General features: G+C 37.6%; 1 protein-coding gene across 1 annotated transcript; it reads right to left on the reverse strand.

Annotated features, from left to right (window-relative positions):
- Positions 1-40: 40 nt before the first annotated feature.
- On the reverse strand, positions 41-6,962 carry LOC145593498 (zinc finger CCCH domain-containing protein 49-like). The gene is made up of 5 exons (XM_081649747.1): positions 6,826-6,962; positions 6,350-6,490; positions 4,578-4,847; positions 1,665-1,888; positions 41-1,060 (listed from the first exon to the last, which is right to left on the reverse strand). The coding sequence occupies exons 2-5, from the start codon at positions 6,452-6,454 to the stop codon at positions 220-222; spliced, it is 1,440 nt and encodes a 479-aa protein (XP_081505873.1). The 5' UTR covers positions 6,455-6,490; positions 6,826-6,962; the 3' UTR covers positions 41-219.
- Positions 6,963-17,991: the final 11,029 nt, after the last annotated feature.

Consider the following 17,991-nt stretch of genomic DNA (forward strand, 5'->3'; position numbering starts at 1 on the left):
ATATTGATGTTAAGTGGAATTGAGAAGAAAAAAAAACCCATGATTCCAAGCTCATAATAGTATTGATTTTGATTTAAATCTTCATGATAAGGATTGAGACTTAGTAAAAAGGGAATCTATATTCAAAATACATTGCCGAAAATGAGGGGCTACAAGAAGGGAAAACAACATCTCGATTATACATAAAGTATACCTTAATTTGAAAGGCTCCTGATGATACTATTGTTGTTGCTGCTGCTGCTGCTGCTGCTGCTGCTGCTGAGATGGTGGAGGTTGGGGAGCCACTGCAGGTTGGTGGTTGTATTGAGCAGGAGGATACTGCTGGTAATGTGGAGGTGGCGGCGGTGGCATATAACCACCATATGGTTGGTAATATGGCTGTTGAAAGTGACCAGGAGGAGGTGGCATCCCCTGGTAACCATATGGTTGGTGGTTTTGAGGATGCTTCTCAGATGCAGACCCACTTTTGTTTTCCCCCGATCCTGAAGGTCCGTTTGAGGATCCAGACCCATCTTGTGTTGAAACAAGGGCACCCATTCGCTGGGGATCCATTGACGGATATAAGGTCCTCTCCTGCTGAGGTGGGGCTGGAATGTTGAAATAAGGCATCGGATGGATCTGATCCTGACTTGTGCCAGGAGGATGAAGGTGACTTTGTTGTTGAGATATAAGAGCTCTAGGAAGCATCCCACTTTGTGCCACTGCAGCCTGTTGCTTTGCCTGTTCAGCACCATCAATCTCAGGCTTGGGTTGTTGAGGTCTACCCCACATCAGCTTCAGCCTCAGACCCTTTATGACAAGTTTGTTGGAGAGCTCTTCTGCAGCCTTCTCAGCAGCTTCTCGGGTGGTGTAAGTTACAAACGCGCAAGCTCGCTGAAGAACCATCCGTATAGAATCAATTTCACCATGTGCATAGAAGTTATCCCTCAAGTCTTGCTCAGTAACCCTGGCATCAAGTCCACCAACATACAGAGTCTTGATGCTCTCATCATCTGGAGGCTCAAGTGTCTGCATTTCACCAGCCTTGTTGAGGAGCTTCATTGCAACTGGATCATTCACTCTGTTGATAAGCACATGAGAAGAATGATCAGTCAAAACTATTAAAATATTTGAGCACAATCAGCAGCAGGCCTACAGTACAGAGTAACTAGCAATGTATAGATACTGTTTCACCCCCCTCCTCCCCCAGTTACAAAATAAAAGCACACCTCGAGGTGAAATCCAAAATGTTATGATTGATAACTATGTCCACTGGGACACAATACAATAGCAGTTAATCAAATAAATGACCAGTCCTCTACAACATCAGCACTACTATCATGCTTTGGAGTTTGGACACCAAGCTCAGCTTTCCAAAAACACGACCTCTGGCAATTAGAAAGAATCATGTTTCAGGGGCCTTCCCTCTGAATAGATTACATCGATGACTATTCCATGACCATACCATGTGTTTCAAATTTTGTGAGATACTGATACAATACAAATCATCATATAACGATATTGACCAGACTAACACTATCAAAAGAACAATCCCTGCCTTTACATGTATGCCACGAGTACCCACAAGAATTAGAGATTCAACAACCTGAGGTTTAACAGACTTCATGTTTAACCGGAGAAAGCGAAAGGCAGATTTATTTTCTTGGAGGGGGTGGCATACTTACCCATAGTAACGATCTTTAATGTTTTGCTGTGACAGCTCCCCTGTGACAGGCATCTCATGCCGGTAAGGACACTCAGCACCTCTTGTACATTCGCCTCTAATATAGAAACTGCAAACATGTGCTCTGTTTCTTTTATAATATGGTGTTGTTCTCTGAAGCTTCAAAATTGTGTCATTAGGCCGCACCTTTCCGTAAGAGGATTCATAATCCAAACCAGCTCTTGCCTATAAAGCATAAAGAGAAAGCACAATCATCAAAATCCTATTGCATAAGACTCAATCCCTGACTATATTGTTAGATACCAAAGACCACATAGACATCCCACATTCACTAGTATGTTTTCACTTCACAGTGAAGTGAAAAGTCGTCGGTTATTGTAAATTTTCAAAAGTTTAATACATATTGAGCCGCAAAGAGAAGGTGTCGTTCAATCAAAGTTAGGCCCCGTTCTTTTGAGCAGATTTCAGCAAAGCAGAGCTGAGCATATATATATATATTTTTTTTATTATTATTAGTATTATTTTTAATCAGACAGAGCAGATTGATGCAGAGCAACTCTAAAGAACGGGGCCTTACTCCTTTATCACGGTGTTTAGATACTAAGTTGATATGACATGAAATCACTCGACAAGGAGAACAATTGACATTAGAGAATAAGAATGATAGTCTCAACAGAATCCTAAATACACGCATCTAGTTACTCTAAATTAAGGCCATGTTCACTTCACCTTATTTTTGCCGAATTGAAATTATTTTTAACTATTTTCTATTATATTTCTTCTTTAAAGTAACTGATTTTTACTAATATTTGTAGTGTTACTAACATTATTTTCACTGAACTAAATTTATTTTAGGTAATGGTATATGCATCCTTAAGCATTAAATACACTTTTAAAAATTGTACAAATTTAGGAATTCATGACAAAAACACGCGTAGATTAGTGTTTAAGAAAATAAGCACTAATTATACTGATCTACGCATGTGTTTGTCATGAATTCCTAAATTTGTACAATTTTCAAGAGTGTATTTAATGCTTATATGCAGCCCTACTAGAACATTACCCTATTATTTACTGAATTAAATTTTTTCAAAGTGTAGTGAACAAGGTTTAATAGAACAATACAGGTTAGTAGATGAAAATGCAGAGATATACAATTAAGATAGGTAACAAACCAGAACCTATCCTAAACAAAAGCAACTTAATTGGAAACAGCAGAAATTAGAAGTGCATGGAGATTTTAAAACCAGTACATTCCTGGTTAATACTGGAGGGGCACAAATAAACTCAAATATAATAATGGTCCACAACACTGTATCAAAAATACTTATACCTGATTTCATGTTTGTAATTGTGTTAGCCATAATTTTTACCTTGAACGATCCAACTAAACGTAGTGCCAAGCTACCAGCAGGAACTATCACTTTTTTTTTTTTTTTTAACTTTAAGAAGTGCCACTTTGAGATGCTGGGGGATACCTTGGACCAAAGGAGAAGAAAAAGCACATTTTACTTTCTTTTTTTCCATCTTACAAGCATTTGGGTAGTGGTAATCAAATTATAAGAGGGAAGGTTATAGAAAAATAAAAGATCCATAATCCCTTATTTATCATCCCAGCCTTTCTATCTCAATACCTCACCTTCAAGAGCAATTGGAATGATGACAACCAAACTGAAGAAACATTTAGAGGACAGTAAGGTTTCTAGAACCCAAACCATGACAGCCTATATTGAATGGATCAGCTCTCTAGGCCAGTTATGTTTTTCTTATTATTATCATTTTTCTTCACTTAATCTTCTTTCATGATCCTCTTTCTCTCATTCTGTCATTCTTGGCATAGATTCTAACACTCAAGAGGTCAAGAGTCAAGACCACACTACTTATTCTAAAATTATTTTAAAAAATTTATCAGTTCCTTGTCATTGATTTCCTACTTAGACATTTTCCATTTTTCTTGTCTTACCTAAACATAAAAAAGAATGCTATACAAGATATTAGTGACTAATATAATCAAATAAATTTGAAGTGTTAAAAGAAATGAGCATGTGTTACAAAATCTAGAGCTTATTGATTTTCCAAATTTCATTTAAATATTCATTTTGCTTTATGATTGAAAGTCAAATGGTAATATGCAACCTCAATAATTTTATAAAAAGTTTATTTGAGAGAATAGGACCTGATTTCTCAAAAAAAAAAAAAAACATTTAATTTTGAGTATGATGATAGCATATACTACTATACAATCATGATATTGATGTGTACATCTTCACCCTCTTTGTCCCTCACTCCATCATCTCAAAAGACTCTTTTGTCTTTTGCAAAAGCGCATTGTTTTAAATCTAATGATAATAATGACAGTAGCACTTCCAAAATACTTTGCTTGCAATATTTTATTTAAGGCTTCAAGTTTACTAACATTATCTTTCATCCTAAATCCAATGGTTGCTTTTTTTTCTTGCCAAAAGAGAGGGGCAAGCCCCAAACAAATATCCTAAATCATAATGTGCATTCCAACTGACAAGGTTATAGCAGAGTAAAAAAAGATACTTAGAAGTAAGAAAGGCTGACGAGTGATGATCTACACCAAACCAAAATGTGTACAATATTTAGTTTCCACAAACCATACCTTGGATTTTTAGGGCAATATTCTAAAACCTCAAGTCAAGCAGTAAAAGTGTACCATGGTGATATAAAAGCAATCTAGGCACCACACATACATGAACCTAATGACCACACTAAAAATAATCTGGCATATAAAACTGAGTAGTTTAGCAACTGACAGTAAGGAAGGATGGCGATAAAATAAATATAAAGCACATATAATGTATTGGTCTTTAATGAGATCTTAGGCAGAGATCCTTTCCATATTCAAACCCAAAAATATTCAGCAATTATGAAATAAAGACACACATACCTTGCGGTCATGTTCCTCTGCAAAATACTCCCTATTGACATCACTCTTGGGAATAGCATCACTGGTGCTGATGCTAAGAGCAGTGTCTCGAACCTGGACTGGTAAACCATACTCAAGATCCAAGAGGCATACTTGACATACATTTTTCAATTTACTGCAAGTCTGGCAAATCTCTGATTTCTTGTATCTTGCATCTCGACCTGGTCTCCAGCGGAAAACTGTAAATGGCCTTGTACAGATCTTACATTCCTTGTCATATTCTGCTCTAGTCTGCAAGATGAAGACCACTCCAGATTGTAAATTTCCCCACATAAGTCAAGAAATTTTTTTTTAAAAATTGCTAATATCCACTGCAAGAGTAGCCTAATAGAGATAAAGAGCACTATAGACTATGATGTTTCACGGCCATAAAAGTCCACAATAGAGATTGCACTTCACAAGGAGGATTTAGAAAGCATGCATCCACTCAATCAACCGTCTCTAGGATTGCTGCTACGGTTTAACTGATTATTAAGAAGCTTCCATAGTAAATTACCAAATATACCCTTCACCACAGCTATGGTTAAACGGATTATTAAAAAGCACTACAAGGATGAAACATAAACTCACTTATCCCATACCGTCCAAAAAAGAAGAGAGGAAAAAAAAATGCAAAGTAACAAACAAGAAACCTAGTAAAACAATCAGATAATGTAACTTAAACTTAATGTAATGAACAAAAAATACTCACATTGCCCCATATACTAAAAATAGATGTCCAAATGAGTAAGCCCCATTCCCAAATCCCAATTAAGTATACTTTCTCAGCAACAAGCCATGTGCTACCAGGCAAACTCAACATGCTTTCGAAAGAACCAACTCGTAAAAAAAAAACTGAACTAAAGGGTATGGGCGATCTTAGTGGGATGGAGGGAGTACGAAACAACTAAACACAATGTGTTATCTAAGAGATATCAAATATGGCTATGGAAAATTCATTGCAGAAGACAAATCAGGACCAAGTGAAGGAAGACAAAGAAGCAAAATCAGAAATGGTCTTTACTTCCTAAAAAAGAGCATTCTCACAAATAGAAGACTACAATGAATACGATAAACTTTAATTCTACCCAGGATAAGCCTAATGGTAAGTTCAAGATATTTCCGGACAAAACCCATTCACAAGTAGATATAAGCATGCTAAAACTACCTCAATGAAAGGTTTAAAAAGTTCCCATCAATCCCAAACCCAATAACCAAACCAACGAAAAAACCAACGGGAATAAGTGTAAGCTTTCTGGGGTCTTATTAAAGTTTTGCAGCAATCAACTTACAAACTTGGAAATTGTAAGTCCCTCCACCTCAATAATACTCCCAAAACTCCCATTCTTTGTAAGTCGCAAAGTCATCCTTTTTGGAGAGTTACAGCATTACTTAATTTGGCTAATGATTTTATCTTTCTCCTTATCAGTCATCACACGAGTCCCTCTTTATATCCCAACTTTTCTTCTCTCCTCAAAAATGAATTAAGTAGTTATCCTCGTTATTTAAATAAGTTTCAGCAAAGATTAAAGTTCAACCAAAATAAATTAAGAATTGTGTTCAGCAAAAATGAATTGAGTTGAGTTCAGAAAATATCATTTCAATTTAGCAAAGATAATATTGACGTTATATCTCCAATTTTTACACTATAATAAGGCCTATTCCATTCAACTTTATAAAAAAATAGTACAAACTTAAGTTTAATCAACCATAAAAAGTAATAATTCATGTAAATAGAGAAACGTAAGCTATACCATGCGAACATAAGGATTGTCACCGAGGCAAGATTCACAGATAATAGGGAAGTCGGAGCGTTCCCAGCCATCGGCCTCGAGATCTCGGAGTAGCCGATGCGCCATTATCTCTCCTCTTCTTGTTAATCACCTTCTCAAAAGCTATGAAATTAAGAAAATTATCAGCAAAAGAAATTCAGGCATGATTTGATTTCATATTGAATTACCTCGAAAAATACATAATTTTAGGGATATTTGATTCAATAATCAAATTACGCTCATAATTTTCTTATCTTTTGGATATGATGTTTCATAATCTAAGAATTTAAAAACCCTAAACCTTTTTTATTTTTTTTGAGGCAATTACGAACCCTAAACTTAAAGCACTGATAATTAAATTAGATTAGATCGAATATAAACTAATTAAATTAGATTAGATCGAATATAAACCCTAGATTGTGAAATTGATATGATGATGACAACAACAAACACCTTACCTTAGAAGCTGCTTCAATGGGGGATACAAGGATAAGATTCAATGGGAGTGCGCATCAATGGAGAAAGTTGAGTGCGCTTCAATGGAGAACGTTGAAGAGAGGTAGGAATTAGGAATGGAGGCCTTTAAAAGCCATGACCCGCCATAGTTATAAAATGGGTTAGATCCGTCTGATAAATAAATGGGCGGGTCTTTTTTTTTTTTTTTTTTTTTTTTTTTGAGGAGGAGATTAAAATTCATTAATAATAAGTCATACGGTACTTTAAATGCGATTGAGGTTGCAAGAGGATGGGTGAACCTGGTGCGTGAGAGCAATGAGTATACTGGGAAAGTCGTGGCAAGGGCTGCTACTGTTGGGCTCCCTTCTGCTAGTACTTGGGGCTGTCCAAGGCAGGGGTTTGTGAAGGTTAATTGCGATGCACACTTGGGGGTCAAAACGGGGCTTGGTATCGTGATCAGGGATGAGCATGGTCAAGTGCTTGCTGCTGCTGTTCGCCAGGAAGCTGCTGGTTGGAGTGTGGAGTTAGCTGAAGCCGCGGCTTGTAGATTTGGTTTATTGGTGGCTAGAAGGTTGGGCTATGACAGGATACATGTTGAGAGTGATGCAAGTAACGTTGTGAAGGCCATAAAGAGCAAATTAGTAGGCTTTTCCCCTGTTTTTTTTATTTATGATGACATTGTTAGCTTATCTTCCTATTTTAGTTCTTTTTCTATCTCTCATGTGAAGCGAGCGGGTAATACCTTAGCACATAATGTAGCAAGATGGGATGCTAGGGGTTGTGATGAATTTGTATCTCTCGGTCCCTTTCCCCAAAGCTTAATTACTTTGGCGGAAATTGGCCTATTATAATGAAATTCGCTTGCTTGATTTTCAAAAAAAAAGTCATACGGCACTTACATAAGAAATCGTAATCGAACAATACAAAGACAATTGAACCAATTACAAGTTCGAAATAAAATAAACTACAATTGCACGCGTAAATTGACTTCTTGAGATACCCTTGTCTCATATAACGCTAACCTATGCAGCCTCTTGCAAGGGGGTCTGGCAATAAGTTGTAGTTTCGTTCTGACGTGAACCTTCATTGACTCAGAAGCCTGTACTCCTCGACCTGAATTCAAATTTGGTGTCGTACACTTTATCATTGACTAGACAATCTCCGATTCAAACACGAATTTAAGCTTGGAAGCATAACCCTTCAGCCCAAACCAAAAGAAGATCAAACCAAAGCCCCATAGCCAAAAATCCCGGCTCAAATCCTGCACCAGAAGATCGGCACACCGATCTGCACTCCCCATAGCACACAAACGCACCACACAAAAAGAAAAAATAACAAACCCGAATAAACCGCACACACAAAGACAGAAAAAGAGACCCAAACACCGCACACACCACTAATAGAAAAAACAAAAGGAAACTTAAAAACGAGAACTAAGAACGTGACCATGACAACCGATTCCGCAGCCCATCGAGCACCACCACCAATACTCCGAGATTCACCAACCCAAACCACACACCGCCTGACAGTAAAGCCTGAACTGCAGAGACCCGCCCGAGAGGCCCAAACCCCACAAATCCCTGAACCACGGTCGCGACGGCTGGAAACACCAGACTGAGAATGGCCCTAAACGAGGGACTCAAAGGGAGATGACTCTCCCTCCCCCATTCTCCTACAAAACGTCGCAGCGACGGGCAAGGCGGTGGAGCAGAGACACGGCGAGGAAGCGGAAAAGAAGAACGGCGGCAAGCCGGCTACAAGGCCGGTGAGGAAAAGAGGCGGCCGAAAAGGGGAAGCGGGGCAAGTTTCTAGGCCGACCGGACAAAAAAACAAAACGAAAAATGAAGAAAACACCCTAAGGAAGTAGATCGGAGGCTCGCTGACGTCGTGGCATGGGCGGTGAGCCGCACGCCCGCCGGCGAGCCTCATGGCCAGAGAAAATCTTTTTTCAGAAAGGTAGGGTTTTGGGAGAGAGAAAAAGCTAGAGAGAGAATTTTTTTAGTTCAAGTATTTGTGACACATGGTACTTTGACATTAATAATCAATCAATAATCATCAATCAATAATCTAATTTAATACGAGTATATATATCTATTTATAAATAAATAAATAAATAAATATAACTAAAGTAGCAACCGCTGACATCATATTGTCTACATGGTAACTTTACAACCAAAATTTTCCCGCCGAAATAAAATATGATGTCTGTTTTGGGTAAAATTACCTTGCCACGTGGCAGCCTGAGAGCACGACACGTGTCTACCCAGTATTAGGACACTTGTCCTCGCCATATAGGTCTATGCAAAGGCCAATTGAGAAGTGACACGTGGACACCACTGTCACATCAAGGAATGACGGCTTTCAGGCCCAATTCCCCATGACTTGTCTTAGTCCACCAAATCTAGGTCACATGACCTAGAATAAGGGCACATTTTCCCATGACCCTATAAATAGAGAGAGATTCCCCATTTTGGGGACAATTTGATTCAATCATTTATTACATCACCTGCATTCTCTCAATCATCAGAGAAAGCACCTGATCTCGGGATCTGTAAAGATCTCACCTTTATTTCCGCACCTTTTACTCTCCTACACGTTCTAACTTGACCGTCGGAGGCGGAACTCCAACCAACAGGAGTTTCCGTTGTTTTGCAGGTACAGGCCGCACCGTACCAATCTTCGAGCTGTAACTCTCCCGAGGGACTAAAAACACCCAAAACAATGTCATTATATTTTTCTTTAGTTTCAAATTTCAACTTAAATTTCACCATACTCTAGCTTTATTTAATTTTCTTTTTGATCAACTATTTGTATCTAATGCACACTCTATGTTTCTTATATAAAGTAATTAAGTAATATGAATAAATACAATATATACTATATGTTTCAGAGAAATTTCTAATATCCTGCATCGCACGAGACTAATCTAGTATATAATTAAAGTAGGCATTTTTGGATATCATTCGATGCGCCACATAAGCAAAGGTATAATTTTTAGCAATTAAAAATTAGATTTTTATATTAAATTAGAATTAAAAAAATTCACTAGCCACCTAAATAAAAGTGACGAATGATATTTAAGAATTATGCCACTTAGGTAAAAACAACAAATAGTGATTTATAAGAAGTTAATTTTAAGAAAAAAATAAAAAATCATCTTTAGATAAGTAGGATTTATATATCTTAAGATAATCTTAATAGTGTAAACAATTATTCCTTAATAATAATTAAATGGAAATATTGACTTTTGCTACCTCTAAAACACAAGAATTTCACTTTTGCTACCTGAGAAAAATTTTATTTTATTTTACTACCATAAAAATGACATTTTGTTAAAAATTGCTACCACTTAACGGAATCCGTTAGATTTCCCTTTAGTTTGTTTTAAAATAAAATAAATAATAAAATTAAAATTTAAAAACAAAAAAAAAACAAATGCCCAGCCCTCCCGTCAGCTACCCTCCCCCCTCCCCCCTGCCGGCGACCGACACCCAAAGCTACGGCCGGCGCTAGCGACCTCCTTCCATACCCTTTCCCCACCAACGCAGCCAGCCCCCTCCCTTTCCCCTTCTTGGCTTCTTGTTGCCCCGACCCCAACCACCACACCGAAATTACATGCAATTTCCACACACCAATCTCTATCCTCTCGGCGTTTCTCCGGCGAACCCACAATCGCCACAATCGCGAACCCATAATTCATAATTGAATTGATTGATGGAAGAAGAAACCCTAGATTGAGAAGGAGGCAAAGCATTTCGTCCATGGATTTCACCATGTTTTACTTTGTTCAACTTCATCTTCAATACCTACCCAAGTCAACTTTGGTTTCACAAATTACTTGGTTGAGTTTCTAGGGTTTTCCAAGCAACAAGCTCTTTCAACTTCCTCTAAGCTCGTTCAAAATCACTTAGGTCGAGGTGCAAAAAAGGTCAGTGAATTCAATTTCATTGAAAATGCTAGTTCTGTGATTACATTCTTCAAACAAATTGGATTGGAACTAGGGATCGGGGCAGCAAGAAGGGGAAAAGGAAAGGCTGGGCTGCGTGGCAAGGGAAAGGAGTGGGATGGGATCGCCGGCGCTGGCCACACCTTTGGGCGCTGGCCTCCGGCAAGGGGGAGAGGGGAGGGTGGCTAACAGGAGGGACTGGTTTAAAAAAATAATAATTTTTCGTTGTCTTACGGGGAGGCAGTTAGGGTGGCTAAGGAGGGAGTGGTGGCTAGAAGGTGATAGTGAGGGTGGTTGGATCTTACTAATGGAATTATTAATTGATTCCGTTAAGTGGTAGATATTTTTAACAAAGTGGCATTTGTATGGTAGTAAAATAAAAATTTTTGGAGATAGCAAAAGTAAAATGCATGTGTTTTAAAGGTAGCAAAAGTCAAAATTTCCTAATTAAATTAAAAATTTTGATGCCTACCACTATAAATTGACACATTCTACACTACAAAATTAAGTCAATATAGCATCAACTAAAATTTGTTGCTATTCACCAAAAATTCGTTGCCAACTCTATTTAGCAACGGGTTGGAAACGAAAATTTGTTGTTGCTAAAAGGCTTGTTGCCATGGGATTTTTGCTACTAGTTGCAAAACAATTTTGTTGCAATATTGCATCCATTTAAATATAGTTTCCATAATGGTTGCTGTTTTTTGTGCATTCGTTGCCAACTTTGGCAACAGATTACCATTGGTTGTTTCTAAAAGTAGCAACAAACTATTAATGTTAGTTAATAAAATAGCAACAAATTATTGATGTTGGCTCCTAAAAATAGCAACAAATTATTAAAGTTGGTTCATTAAAATAGCAACAAATCATAAATATTGGTTGCTATCAACACTACGAGACAAAAACCCAAGCCCTAGTATCTATTCGGTCCAACCCAATCCCAGCCTTTACCAATTCGAAACCTCACTCGGGTCAACTCGGCTCGACTTTGCATGTAAGGCTCTTTGAATCCCCAGTCTCAAAAATCGCAGTTGGTAGGAGTCGAACTTGTGACCTCAAAGTCACATGGTGAAACTCTTACCAACTATACTAAGTACTATTTGTTTATTTCGTTCTATGTATATAATTTATAATAAGTGAACGAAATATTAGAGACAAAATTGAAAAATTTGTCTCTAAATTAGGGACGAAATAAAAAATCCGTCTCTTAATTAAAGACGAAATTGAAATCCGTCTCTATTTGATGTCATTATGTAGCAACTAATAATAGCAAATAAAAAACTAGCCATCTAGTAACAACTAGTAAGAAAATTTGTTTTAAACAGCAACAAATCAAAAACATGCAGCCATTAATTATTAAAAAATTTACGGAAAATACAAGTTACTCATCCTGAGTAAAAAAAATGTAACTCAAGGGGCACGGATGTAATTTCGGTCATTTAAGCTAGGGGTAAAAATGTCAAAAGCTTATTTGACATTAATGGATGAGTTTTCAGCCGTTAACGTTATTTTTGAGGTGAGAAAACTTAGGGTTTGTTTTTGGTTTTCGAATTCAACAAAGATAGTGTGAATGCAAGTAACATAGTGGGTGAGATTTTGAATTCGGGTGCTGTCGCCGAGAATCTGAATTACAGGGGGAGCTTGGTGGTAGCTGCGTGAGTTCCAAGTCGTTGGTGTTGGCCAATTTTTGGGTTTACGAGCTCCAAATCGTGGTTATTGAAGGTCAGTTGTTGATGTACCTGTGTTGGTGTTAATTGATTTGAAGAGTAACTTGAATTCCTAAAGTGTGAAGTTAATTGGATGAGTGAATTTGATGACATTGATTTGATGAGTAACCTCAATTCATAGCCATTGCAGGAATTGGTTTTGTTGTTAACATTTATGAATGTTATGAATGCCCTATTGTTGTTTGGTATATTTGTAAATTGTAGTGAAAATCAAAATTGAGTTGATGAGTAAATTTGATGAGTAACTTCAATTCCTAAAGTGTGTAGTTAATTGGATGAGTTAATTTGATGACATTGATTTAATGTAACCTCAATTCCTAGTCATTGATAGAATCGGTTTTATTGTTAACATTTATTGTAACACCCAAGAAATTCCTTTCCTTTAAAATACACTTTACCCTCTTTAAAACACGATTTAGGAATATCTAAGACATTACCGCCACCGTAAAAACGGCTAAGGCAATTATCAAAGACACACAGCGGAAGTTTTGAAAGTCAAACTAAGAAATAACACAAATTTAAAAACCGAACTAAACGAAAGTAAAGTTGGAAATCAACAAAACCAAGTTAAATAATAACCACTACAACTTGGAACCTTCAAGCTAAGGCCCTTATTCAAAACCGTCCAATCAAATAATAATATTAGTCCAACAAATAATAAAACAAAATATTCAAAATATAAACATATCACACCCTAATGAAAACTAGCATAGTTCTCTCTTCACTCATGCCCCATCATGAACATGCCTCAATACCTGAAAAGAGTATCTCTACTTGCCCCCACTACTCTCCATTAGAATGGATCATCGTAGGGCCAAGATAAAGACATAGCCAAACACAAACAAAACACACAATCAGCAAAGCTGAGTACATAAGCGTATGTAAACACACTATCATGCAACTCCTAGCATTACACACACTTACCTCACTGCACCTGTTTACAAGCACACACATCAAACAACAAGACTCTTTAATTGGACACTAAATAATTTATTTAGCGTTGATTACGCATCGAACGGGTTTCTAACTTAACCAAACCTTCCTCAATGAATTGAGGACCACTGACACGGGAGGTAACCGTGCCAGCATCACCTGTGCCACATTCTTTGGTGGCGGAATTCCAGCGCATAACAATAATAACAAAAATAAAAGGAATGTACAGCGTCCTGTACTCCATTAGAAGTTATGATCAAATATAAAGTCACATAACTCCCCCCATATGTTCATACTCAAGGTATATACGTTCCAAGAGTTTTGGTGCGTAATCTCTTTCACTTTACGTTATTTACATATTATTAGACTTGGTGATGACTCTCAAAGCATAACAATTCAATCATCGATAATAATTCAACCATTCAAACATACCAATTTAATTCTTGAATATTTAGTGACCACATAATATTTAATGTTGAACCCTTTTTAATTCTACCTCAGTGTCATAGACACTGTAAACGCATAAAGCGCCAACAATCCTATCCCTCGGTGTTAAAAACACCTTAAGTGCACAAAGGCATCACCATACAATTTATTCCTTGTGTACATAGACACTTATATAGCTCCTTCTTCATGCTTAAAGCATCAATAAAAATTATATGAACCATAATAAAATTCCTTTTCAATGATCCAAACATAATTAAACAATTAGTTTGATTAAACATGCTCTCTATCATGCCATAAATAAATATGTAGTCCATATAATCATGCCAAAATATAATTTTCCAATCCATAGATCATCACAAATAATTCATGCTTCACAATTCAATCACCAACACCAATAATTCACTATTCAATACATGAACCTTAGCATGATACTACTTGTAATTGATTGAATTTAAGCCTAGCATGATTCTACATCATCAAAATATGCTAAGTACGCGAACGTACCTTGAATATGATCTTAAATTCGCCACGACTAGTAAAAATCGCTTACTTCAAAGTCTCCTACACATTAAAATTATAATAGTGTATCAAAGTCCACTCTAAACAAATTTCCAGCAATATATACTATTTTAAAACCCTTCATAAATTAATTAGAATAAGCTGAAATTATATTTAGAACACCATAATTAAGTCCCCTTTAATGGGTAATTTAAATTCCCTTTGAAAACATAAAATTTAGGTTTCTACTTAAAATTCCTGCACTATTTTTATAATTAAAACTTGCTGAAAATCAGTCTTAAAGCACTTAAATTAAAGGTCTAAACATTAATACATCATATACTTTCATAATTTCATAAATCAAGAACCTAGGGTTTCAAAAATTGGGGCTTTTTAATTAAAATCAAATCTGAAAATTAATTAACATAATTACAACATTCAAACATCAAGTTTTAATCCCCAAAACTCATAATTTATAATTAGATCTAAGCATAGATTAAATAAGAACAAGAAAGATTAAATTTTTTTTTTTTTGAGAGCCAACCACGGCAGCAGCAGCAGCCACCGCGGCAAGGCTGGGCTGCTGCCGCCTGCCGCTGCAGTTGCTGGCCGTGCGCCGGCGGCTGTGGTGGTGTGCGGTGGTGGTCCGGCCACGTGTGTGGCTGAGGTGGTGGCCGGCCGTGAGAAAGGGGAAGGGGAAGAGGAAGAAAAAAAAGAAAGAAAAGTAAGGAGAAAAGGGGAGAAGCTTACCTTGGGTTTTCTCCACTCTGAGCAAAGTTGATTTGCCTCATAAGTGGGATATTTATACCCCTTCTCTATCAACCCTTTTACCCTAAACTTTCCTCTTTTAATTTTCCTAATCCCTTCCCAAATAAAACTTGTTAAAAATAAACTTTCTTAAATTAAAACCCCATCTTTTAAAATAAAAAATAATTAAATAAACTTTCCTTTTATAAAAATATTAATAAAATGCTTTAATTAAAGTGATTATAACTAATTAAATATTTCATTAGATACATACTTTAAATAAAATACGTATAAAAATACCGGGTATTACATTTATGAATGTTATGAATGCCCTATTGTTGTTTGGTATATTTGTAAATCGGCTATTTCACCAAATGCCACTGACAAATTTAAAAATTCATCAAATGTCATCGCACTTTTCAGAATTCACCAAATGCCATCGCACTTTTCAGAATTCACCAAATGCCACTCAGTTTTTTAAAAATTCACCGAGTGCCATTATGACCAACGGCCGTTAACTCTGTTAGTCATTAGGGGTTAACCATGACACATGTCATGATATAATTGGTCCACTTATCTTTATTAATAAAAATTTAAAAAAAAGCTGAAAATAATTAGAAAATAATTATAAAAAAAACAGAAAACTAAAATAAAAAAAAACCCCCCAAAATTTTCCCAGCCACCCCTACCACCGCCAAACCCTAGCCCCTCCCCTTATATCACCGGAAAACGGCCGGCCACCACCTTAACCACCGAAAATCGACCGGCCGGCCCTTTTGCACCCCACCTGACCCACCGTCGACCCCAAAAACCACCCACACAAACTTCCCCGACCTTGTAAAACCTAAAACTAACCCCAGACCCTAGCCCCACCGCGACCTCAACCACCTCGCCAACCCTACCACCAGCCAGACGAGGCCTAGAGCAGCCAGATTTGCCGCGCCGTTCTCCAACTCGGAGCTGCTTTCCAACCCTCCCCTACCCTTTTACCCACCACAACCATTAACGAAATCAAGGTTGTGAAGAGGAGGAGGGCCAAAATCGCCAAGTTAGAAGGGGATAAGGGTCAAAATCGGAGTGTGGGGAAGGGGAGGTAGCCGGAAAAGGGATTGGGGAAGGGAAGGGGGCTAGGATCGGGACAGAGAAAGGATTTTGAGGGTTGAGGACTAGGTTTCGTGGCGGTGGGGAGGGAGTTTCGTGCTGGTGGGGAGGGAGTTTCGTGGGAGGGGGAGGGGGAGGAACGGCGTCGGCGCTGCGAGGGAGTTTCTAGGTGGTCGGCGCTGCGGGAGAGCTTCTTGGGCGACGTCGGTGCTGTGGGACAACAGAATCCAGTAGCTGGGATGGCGGGAACGGCGGCGGGGAGGGTGGTTGTGGCTGATGGGGGTTTTGGCTGGTCGGGGTTTTTGAAATAATTTTGGGTTTTTTTTTTTAATTTTCTGATTTTTTTTTATATTTTCAACTTTTTTATATAAATTAAGATAAATGGACCAATTATATCATGACATGTGTCATGATTAACCCCTAATGACTAACGGAGTTAACGGCCGTTGGTCATTAATGGCACTCGGTGAATTTTTAAAAAACTGAGTGGCATTTGGTGAATTCTGAAAAGTGCGATGGTATTTGATGAATTTTTAAATTTGTCAGTGGCATTTGGTGAAATAGCCGATTTGTAAATTGTAGTGAAAATCGAAATGTGTAAGCTTACTACATAAAGTTAGTAAGTTCATTCATTACCTGAATTTCACAATTTCCATTTCAGAATTTTTGATGTGTATGTTATCTAAGAAACTCATTGCCATTGAAGATGGAATATGCATCTTTGGTATAGGGTTGTGTTGTTATTGACTCCATTAGATTGTTTGTCGATGAAGATGCAATATGCATGTCAGTGGTGATTGTTATGTGTTCTTTGATTTTTTGTAATAAGTTGTTGTATACCTTTTGGTAGGTTGTTGAAAGCTGTGGTGATGAAGGATCGACACTCATTGGTCCCTGAAATGTTTCAGGTATCTTAAATATTCTATGTAATGACGGTGATTGTTTATGATACATTTGGAATCGTTTGTCATTAAAGCATGAATTGTTATTTACAGGATGATAATTCGACAATTGGTGGAGTCGTAAAACGCAAAGGCAAAGTTCTTAAGGAATTGTGTAAGCCTGGGAGGCGGGTAAGAAAGTTGTTTGATCCTTTTTTATTATGTAATGTTTATTGTGATGCAACCTAAGGTTGATGTTTTATTAACAGGCACCCAATATCAACTGTCGGGTTGAGAGTTTTGGACGGATATGTCAAACATTTGATGAGCAACGACAAGGATGGGTTAGGGAAATGGGGTTTGGGAGCCTATTAAATCTTGTTGAGATGTATCTTCCTAGGCAGTTGGGATACTGGCTAATGACACGAATTGATCCGTTTGGTAAGGTACTAATTGCTCCTGATGGGTTGCGTTTGAAGTTGTCTCCTAATCAAGTTCATTGGGTTTTGGGGATTCCCAACGGTGGCAAGAAAATACCAACTTGGAAAACATTAAATAAAGAAATGAAGGAGAAGGTGATGCAAATTCAGAAACAGTATGGGAAGACATGGGTGACTAAATCAAACCATGGTGGTAGGATGCACACGTTAAATGGTATTCCGGTGACTTCAAAAGTATTGGAGGTGTTAGAAGGGCGGTGGGAGGTACATGAGGAGGAAGAGTTCAGGACGTTGTTTCTGTTAGTTGTTTTGGAGATGATATTAACTTCAACGCAGTCTCCTCGGTTGGCTTCTGATTTGGTTCTTGCGCTTTGTTGTGCCGTACAAGCTGCTGAGTATGATTGGTGTGAATAGTGCTAGAAAAGCTGATGGCTAGTGTCATGTCATT

Source organism: Chenopodium album, chromosome 19 (genome assembly GCF_948465745.1).
Source record: "Chenopodium album chromosome 19, dcCheAlbu1.1, whole genome shotgun sequence".
Taxonomy (NCBI): Eukaryota; Viridiplantae; Streptophyta; class Magnoliopsida; order Caryophyllales; family Amaranthaceae; genus Chenopodium; species Chenopodium album.

Coding starts and splice junctions, on each gene's coding strand:
- LOC145593498 (XM_081649747.1), bottom strand. CDS start 6,454: ATGGCGCATCGGCTACTCCGAGATCTCGAGGCCGATGGCTGGGAACGC. Junction 4,848..6,349: donor ACAATCCTTATGTTCGCATG/GTATAGCTTACG, acceptor TTCATCTTGCAG/ACTAGAGCAGAATATGACAA. Junction 1,889..4,577: donor CAGAGGAACATGACCGCAAG/GTATGTGTGTCT, acceptor TATGCTTTATAG/GCAAGAGCTGGTTTGGATTA.